Here is an 8,420-nt window from a genome sequence, read left to right on the forward strand (position 1 = left end):
ATAGTGGAGAATATTCTGTGCCAGGAGCAGTCCAGAGTGGCTCAGCTTTAGGCTGATGACCTCAGTCATCCAGCAGGGAATTGTAAGAGTTGTAGTCCAACAAATCTAGAAAGCAGTAGATTGGGGGAAAGCCTTTGTACTCCTCAGTGATGTTTCAATTTTGCAGAGAAAAGTAGAGTAGATATTATTCTTCCCAGGCCTTGGCTGATCATGAAGAAGAAATTCCTGGGACGGTACGTCCAGCACAACTCATCAAAGACCTGGCCAAGGAGATCCGACTGGTGGAAGTGAGTATCAAGAGGCTCGGTAATTTTCCTTCTCTTCTGTTGAAAGCACCTCTGTGGGAAGCAAAGTGCCAAAATATATCTGGTGCACATTTTACAACTAAACCTAAGAAGATCCTGATTTGGATTTTGTGGATAGATTGGTGTCTTGTTTAAAAGAATATTGGCCAAGAATATTGCATCCTGCAGTTCTGCTGCTTAAAACCACTCATTTTCTACCAAGAAAATTTACTTATATGGCTCTGTTGCTTGATACTGCAAGGTTGAGTGTTTATAAAGATATTTTGCAGACTGTTTATCAGTCCTACTTTGTCCCTTGAAATTGAAAGTTGTATCCTCCCGTGAATGATTCTAATGCCAGCTTCCTAGCAGGCAGGAATCCCTTCTGCAAACCCATTCCCAAACTGCACTCAGGCAAGGAACAGCAGGCAAGGAGATACAGTTCCAAATACGTTGTTCACAGTTGTTCTTAGTTGTTGCTTTGGGACTTCAGATGCCGGTAGCTTGGGCTAGTCACCGGAGTGCAGCTAGCCTTTCTCCTGTCGGGTTGGAGGCCTTCCCCCAGATCAAATGGATCGACCACCATCTTTCCATGATCGATGGGGGGGCTCCTTCTTTGTCACCTCTCCGGGGTGACTTTAGACCCATTTAGGGTCCCCAGGCAGGGCGAAACCAGCTGTGGGGTGCAGAGCTCTGCAATCCCTCAGCCATGTCACTCCAACGCAAAACCGGAAGTCAGTAGTCTCAAGTCTCACTGGCTTAGGTCCCCGGTGTGCTCAGAGCAGCCATGGCAGAGTCTGTAGCCTGGCTGTTTATACCACACCGCAGAGTACATATTCTGGTCCCTCAGTGTATCTGAGAGGGCTTGCAAATTAGCTCTCTCTGTCCCAAAGTGGCACCAGACATCTGCAGCCTTTGATTTTTAAGCAGCTATCCTACTTACCCTAAATGAGAAGAGAGTCTGTGCAGAGAAATCCACTAAGAGTCTAGTAATATGTTTTGGCAAATTCCGAGCTTGCATAGGTGATACTCAGATGGACTTGAGAGCAGAGTGTATGTTTTAGGTCCATAAAGTTGCAGGTTCCTTGTAGAAAAGCTGAAGCAACCTATGTTAAGAACCCCCTTTTTGCCTTCTGCTTTTAATCTCAGAGGGCCCTTTCCATCTCTTTTATCGGTTGGCAGTATTTGTTCATTGTTTCTGGGGAGGAGCTGGCCTTTACCTTAGCAAGCCTTGCCTCTCCTCAACCCCCCCAGGAAAATTGCAGCTGTGTTTCTGTGGTGGGAACCCAGCAGGGGTGGTAGCATCCAGTTCAACGTAGAGGTTTGTGATGCCTCCTTGGGGGCGTTTGTGCTCTCACTCCTCTAGGATATATTCCAGCAGAACATTGGGAAGACTGGCAGCCCATTTGGCCTGCAGAGAGTCACCCAGCCCGGTGCAGCAGCTGCCAAAAAGGAAGATCAGAGTCCCAAGGAGCTGGGCAAGAAAGGCAGCCGAAAGGATGCGGCATCTGTCAAAGCCCTGGAACTGGAGTTGCTGCGCAAGTACAAGAGGCAGCAGAGCTTGAAACACGCAGAGAGTCCTGGCCAGGAGGAGGTGAGGTGCCAATGGTGCTGCTGTGCACGCTAAGTGAGAGAAAGGGTGGAGTGGAGATGGTCCCTTTGGGGGGATTGGGGATCCGGTTGGGCAGTACCTGGGCTCGTTAGTGGCGTATGATTTCTTCCCCCCCCCCCCCCCGTCTTGCTTCCCGTGATCTCAGTGTATACCGGCCAACACTCTTGTTTTCCTTGCCCAGTTTGACTTGCCAAGTTCCAGCCTGGATGATACAGATGGAGAACCTGATCTGACAGAGGAAGAGCTGTCCATGATGGTGGCCAATGGTCGAGGCACCAGGTTAGCCTCTGGAGATGGGATTCAGATGTTCGCGGGGGGTGGGGGGTGGTAGGGGCAGAAACAAAGTAGATGACATCGATTGTTAAGCTGTGATACTTCGGTAATGCTGACTTGTCAGATTCCTAGCCATCTGAGAGCCATTTTTTTCAGCACGAAAGTGGCAACCAGAAGCAGAATCAGCCCTCAGCAGTACTCCAGAACTGCCCTCCGGTATGTGCACGCTCTGGGTCAGCCGGGTGTGACATAGACCTCTGGCAAGCTGGAGCTTTCCATTTCTGCTTTTCAAGTAGTTCCTCCTCCTTCATAAGCCATGGTGGTGAGCAGGTGACCATGCTGAAAAGAAAGAGCCCTGCCGAAACCTCCTTTGCTGTCAGCAGTGGGGGTGGGGGTGGGGAGTAAGAGCAGGATTTGAGAGCCTAGGACTGAGCAGATTGGCAAGTGGTACAGCCCAGGTTTGTTGCAAGGGACGGTCCACATTTAGACATGAGTTAGCTGGTAAGAATAATATACAGTAGCAAACCATTGCACTTCATTAAGGTTAAGCCTCGTGCTTCTATGTCAGGGCTTTTCAACCAGTGGTACGGGTACCACCTGTGGGACACTGGCACCTGGCAGGTGGTACGTGACCATCCTAGAAAAGTGGTAGCGGGGGAGGGGAATGAGCTGAATCGGTGGCAGCACCACACAAGCCTGAGCGAGAGACGGCTGGAGCTGCAGGGCTGTCAGGGCTCAGTGGAAGCACCAGGATCAGCGCCAGGCTCCAGCTGGAGCTCGGCGCTGATCCTGGCGCTTCTGCTGAGCCCAGAAGAAGCGCCCATCAGCTGGAATGTTGCAGCATCTCCAGGGTCTTATGATTTACATTCAGATGCTTGGCAACTGATTCATATTTATGATGGTCACAGTGTCCCAGGGTCATGTGAAGTGACCAAAACCTGCTGCAACCACCCAGCAGACGGGGGGGGGGGATAAAAACCAAACACCTCCCCCACTCGACCCCCGCTGCCAATCCTCAACAGAAATGCTCACAACAATGAAAACCTCGAACAGGAGGAAGAGCGCTACCGGGTGGGCAGGTGTCTTGCTCAGCTGGGGCTTGGGGGGCACTTTTTTCAGTGCCATTGTAACTTCGAACAGTCACTAAGCGAACTGTTGTAAGTCGAGGGCTACCTGTACTTTATCACTTTTTTCCTTTTTTGGGGGGGGGTCATCAAGTTTTTGACACCTTGCTAGGCGACTGGTGGTACTCGGATGTTGCCATATCCTAAAAGTGGTACAATGGGTGAAAAGGATGAAAAGCCCTGTTCTATGTTACCATCTGGAGGAATCTTTTGTTGCCTTGAGTATATTTATGTTTTGTTATCTACCTCCCTCCCTTCAAGGAGATCAGGGCAGTGAAGGGGAAGCTGCTGTTGTTCCTCCTCTTCCCTGCCCCTCCAATTTATACCCCAGCAACTCTTCAGGGCTGAGAGAAAGGTGAAGCTGAATGGCGACCAGTCTATCCATAAAGGCAGAGCAGAGATTTGTATTCCCCATATATAGGTTGACCCATATATCCTAGCTTCAGTAAGGTGACTTTTACCAAGAAGACATCTCCGTATTTAAGAAAAAAAATAATAATCCTTTTCCCTACCTTTGTAGGGCTGACCCAAAAAGGGGAGCAGAGAATATATTGTGGGCTGCATAATATCCTCCAATAATTAGATCATCAGATCAGGTCAGCCTCGTCAGTTTTGGTGTTTCTCTTCCTCCCATCCTTCTTTCCCCCCCCCCTCCACCCGGGCAGGAAAATCAAAGCCTCGGAGCGTACCCGGAGCCACAAAGGAGCACAAATGCGAGCCCCACGCAGCCCATCTGATGCAGAAGCCCTGGATATAGACTCCGAGGAGGATCTGCAGATCGACGAAACGCCACACAGGGAAAGGAGGAATCTGCTGCTGCACAAGAAGCTTTCCAGTATGTAGCGCCTTTCATCCATGCTTGGTGGCTCTCTATGGTAGACGCATTTCTCTTGGGTTGGGCAAATACCTCTTCCGCGTTCGCTTGTGCTACCTCTGGTCGTTGTTCTGGCTGTCTCCTTCACCTCTGTTCCAGGCCTCCCTTCAAAATGTCTTTTGGGGCAAAGCCCAGAGTTAGGCTGCGTTGTGCATGTACTGTACTTGAGGCTGGGTTGGAGGGAAAGACAAGAGACCAGATTCTTCTACAATCTGAATCAAATAGGCAGATAAAAGCACATTTCCTTTTTTCTTTTCCATAATGAAACCCCCTCATCTGTCTGCTAAGAGCTATTGGCTTCTGGAATTTATTAGGAGTTGCTTATGTGCTTTCAGGCACATTGTAATGTGAACAACTTAAAAATAATCACCGCCAACACACTTATTGTTCTGTGGTTAATATTATCACCAGTCCGTGAAACTTGTTTTATAAAAACTAAAACTGGAGTTTTAGGGAAGCTAAATACTGCATTCCTGGCTACTGTCTTGGTTTTTAAGCATATTTTTGGGGTGTGGTTACAATTTAAAATGCGACTTTGCCGTTCTGTTTTCTGTTACGAGTGATCGTTTCATATCTTCAACCTCAATAGTGGTTTCCTAAATTCCATTCTCTTCTTTCATCTTTGACCTTCTAATTTTATTGAAAGAGGTTGCATACTTTCCAAATCTGTTTCAGATGGTTATGAGGGCACTTGTTGATTCCAAAGCTTAAATTGAGTCCCTAATTCAGTGGTGGCGAACCTATGGCACACATGCCAGAGGTGGCACTCAGAGCTTTCTCTGTGGGCACGCATGCCGTCACCCCAGCCACACCTCCCCCTGCGTCCCCCTCCTCACCAGCAGCCCCCCTGGAGAGCCGCCCCCAGGCGCGGCCCACACAGAGCATTGCAGCCAAGGACATGGCAGCCGGGCAGCAGGGGCAAGACTCCGCCCTCGCACCCCGTTGCGCACAGATGATGCTGCAGGGCACAGGCAGAGGGTGTGGCCGCCATGGCACTGCAGGGCCGCCTGGGCGAACTGCGGCGGGCCGTGGAGGCAGTAGGAGGCCCTGTGGGCGGGACGGGGCAGAGCGGGGGCGGGCGGAGTGGGAGGGGGGGTGGGGCAGGCAGCAGAGCGGGGCGGGCAGGGGGGTGGGGCGGTTTTTGAGCACTCGGTGTCTAAAAGGTTCGCCATCACTGCCCTAATTGTTTATCATTACTATCAGTTTATAAAATGGCAAGTGAGTCCCATATATGTTTCCTTGGCAGTAAGTACCATTATGATTTGCAAATCAGATTCCTATGCAGGTGAGCGTGTAGGATCACTATTACCTAAAGTCACAATTTGCAGGGCTGATTCCTATGTAGGTGTGTATATATACAGATATCGCCATTGTCTGACTCACAAGAGCCACCCGTGTCACTCTTTGTGGAATCAATGCATTTCAGTTCGATTCACAGTTTTTGTGATTTTCCAGCCGTTCCTCAGTCTCCAACAGCATATTTTAACATTTTATGTTCTTCCGATTGCAGAATTTCCCCGGAAACTGCCACGAGCCAAACCCTGTTCTGACCCAAATCGAGTGCGGGAGCCAGGGGAAGTAGAATTTGACATTGAAGTAAGTCTGGTACACGTGATCAGGATTGTGAAGTTGTGATAACTGGGTAGGATCACCATCTAGGAGTGGGAGTTAATTGTGATGTGAGGCACACGACAGGGGTTTTGGCTCAGGATGCATTTTTTAAAAAGTTGAAAAAGGTATGAGAAATTTCTCAGCAGGCACTAAACATCTTCCCTGCATCCTGGAGTCATTTTGTTCAGCCCACAAACCTTTTGAGGTAAAGGTCAGTCTTAAGGACAGAGTTATTACTTTGTTGGACTCAACCAAACAGTACTGTAGTTTCTGTAGTGCCCAGATGGCCACATACTGCCTCACAAGGTTATTGTGGGAAAATAGGAGGCAGGAGTATGAAGTATGTTCATCACTTTGAGCTATACACAAACAAGGATGGAAAAATGATAACGATGATGGTAGCCATGCTATTTCCTGGGCAGCAATGTGGTCATAGTTTACCGTTGCCTTCTCCTGAGATATTCTTTTGACTTATACCCGTTTGAGGACATCTGGGCCATTTCATATTCAAGGGTTACGTAGATCTGATGCAAACAAGATCAGCCAGGTCCTGGCCCCTGCTGAGACTTAGAGTGATAATCTAAAATAATCACAAGATCTAGCTAAGTGAAACCAATTCAGTAGAAATGGTGAAGGCATTTTAAGAAATGTTTGTTTTGTGGGTCATATCAGTAGAGGTCCAGCTTTCCCCGAGGAACAATCATATCCAGTTTAAAACATGGCCAACTCCCTCTGTCTTAAGGAGCAAGCGTTGTAAGGGACCTAGGCCTAGTAGAAATGCTGATGCTCTCGAGCTTCAGATGCACATTTTGCTCAAACAATGCTCATTTTGTCCTAGACCAGTGATGGCGAACCTATGGCACGGGTGCCAGAGGCGGCACTCAGAGCCCTCTCTGTGGGCACACATGCCGTCGCCCCAATCCTAGGCCTTCAGCTGGGTTTTATAAAACCTTTTTGCTTTAGGCCTCCGCCACCGTGTGCAAAAAAAAAAAAAAAGGTTCAATCAGTCAATTTCAACCTCGCAGGGAAAAAAAGATCTTGCAAAGTTGGAATTGATTGATTGAACTTTTTAGTCCCACCCAGTCTGCAGTTACCACCACAGCCACGCCCACCCAATGTGCCATGCCCACCCAGCACCCGACGATGCATAAGTGGGTTTTGGGTTGCAGTTTGGGCACTCAAGTCTCTATAAGGTTCGCCATCACTGCCCTAGACTTTGCGCTATTGTGCTCCTGGAGCAGATAGGCAAGATACCCGTTTGCCCAGAGAATTGGCCTTCCTGTTAAAATTGGATTTATTTTGCCTGCAGGAGGACTACACCACTGAAGAGGAGGATGCTTCTGGTGATGACCAATTGGAAGGCAGCAGTAGTGCTGGTGGGATCCTGGACCTGCTGAAAGCCAGTCGGCAGGTTGGCGGCGCTGACTATGATGAGCTGAGGTGAGACGGGGCCTGTGGGGGACTCGGGGTGGGTGGGTGGGAGGGGAGTGGTTTATAACCCTTCAAAGGCCATTGTTTCTGTTTCCTGGGATGGGTGTGCGCAGACCATACCATGGGAACTCTTGGAGCTCTGCTATTTCCAGCAGACCCCAAAGCCTTGCCTGGTTTGTTTGGCCTACCTATGAAGGAGGCACGGCTCTACTGGAGCCACGTATAGCACAGTTCGATTTTAACAATTCGTAGTTGGCCATCTGTTTTTCATCCCTAGTTAACTGCTTTTCAATACTCAAAAACAATATTTTTAACATTTCAAGTAGGTTCAAACGAGTTTTCTGGTGTTTGAGGAGGTAACAGGGGTCTTGTGAGGCTTTTGTTTTTGCTGCAAAACGAGGAGCCAGAGAGTCCCCTTCCAACTGCCTCTTTGGGAAGGCAGTTTTTTCATCTCCAGTTCTCAAACTGTAAGGTTTTATCTCAGACACCTACAGGTGCAGGAAGTACACCTATAGGCCCCTCAGACTCTGGGTTTCATAGGCTTTCCACTCCACCACACCCTTAGAAGGGTGGAAGTAAGGAGGGGGATGCGCAAGGTGACTCTTTTTTTAAAAAAGTTTTTTATTTATAAAACAGTTAAAACAAAGATGGACATAACGTAACATTCCAGTGTATATATTCCTAACAATTTGTTCCTCATCATACGTATAATTCTTAATCTCTATATATACATATTTTTCTATACAATACAGTCTCTAATGTGTTTCTTTATATACTAACATACAGTTTTATATATCTCTATCTTAACACTAACTTAAAACCCGAACAGTTCTCCTTGATTCACACCAACAATAGAATTTGTCCCAGATTTCAAAGTAATCTGACTCTGTCTTGTCCTTCATTTCCATTGTGAGCCTGTCCATATCAGCACACGATAGGATTTTATATAAAATCTCTTCTTCTGTTGGAATTTCTTTATTCCTCCAGTTTTGTGCATACGCCAATCTAGCACCCGTGAGAATATGTAGCATCAAGTAAAGTATCCCTTTGTCGTATTTCTGCGTAGTTATGCCTAGTAGGAAGAGTTCTGGTTTTAGCTCTACCTCTATCATTAGTATTTCTTCCAGCCATTTTTTAACCTTGTTCCAAAAGTCACGGGCTTTTGAGCACTCCCACCACATGTGGTAATATGTCCCTCTTGCCAATTTACA

At 47.9% G+C, this 8,420-nt stretch overlaps 1 protein-coding gene across 1 annotated transcript in view; it reads left to right on the top strand.

The window, feature by feature from the left end:
* The window catches only part of PHF8 (PHD finger protein 8), a 30,597-nt gene that overhangs the window by 14,516 nt on the left and 7,661 nt on the right, over positions 1-8,420 (top strand). Inside the window, exons 11-16 of the mRNA XM_015814938.1 lie at positions 198-287; positions 1,651-1,878; positions 2,078-2,175; positions 3,959-4,128; positions 5,678-5,763; positions 7,088-7,218. Of these exons, the coding sequence (XP_015670424.1) occupies positions 198-287; positions 1,651-1,878; positions 2,078-2,175; positions 3,959-4,128; positions 5,678-5,763; positions 7,088-7,218 (803 nt within the window). The remainder of the gene's footprint in view (positions 1-197; positions 288-1,650; positions 1,879-2,077; positions 2,176-3,958; positions 4,129-5,677; positions 5,764-7,087; positions 7,219-8,420) is intronic.

Source organism: Protobothrops mucrosquamatus, unplaced genomic scaffold, assembly GCF_001527695.2.
Source record: "Protobothrops mucrosquamatus isolate PMUCROS unplaced genomic scaffold, P.Mucros_1.0 scaffold300, whole genome shotgun sequence".
NCBI lineage: Eukaryota > Metazoa > Chordata > Lepidosauria > Squamata > Viperidae > Protobothrops > Protobothrops mucrosquamatus.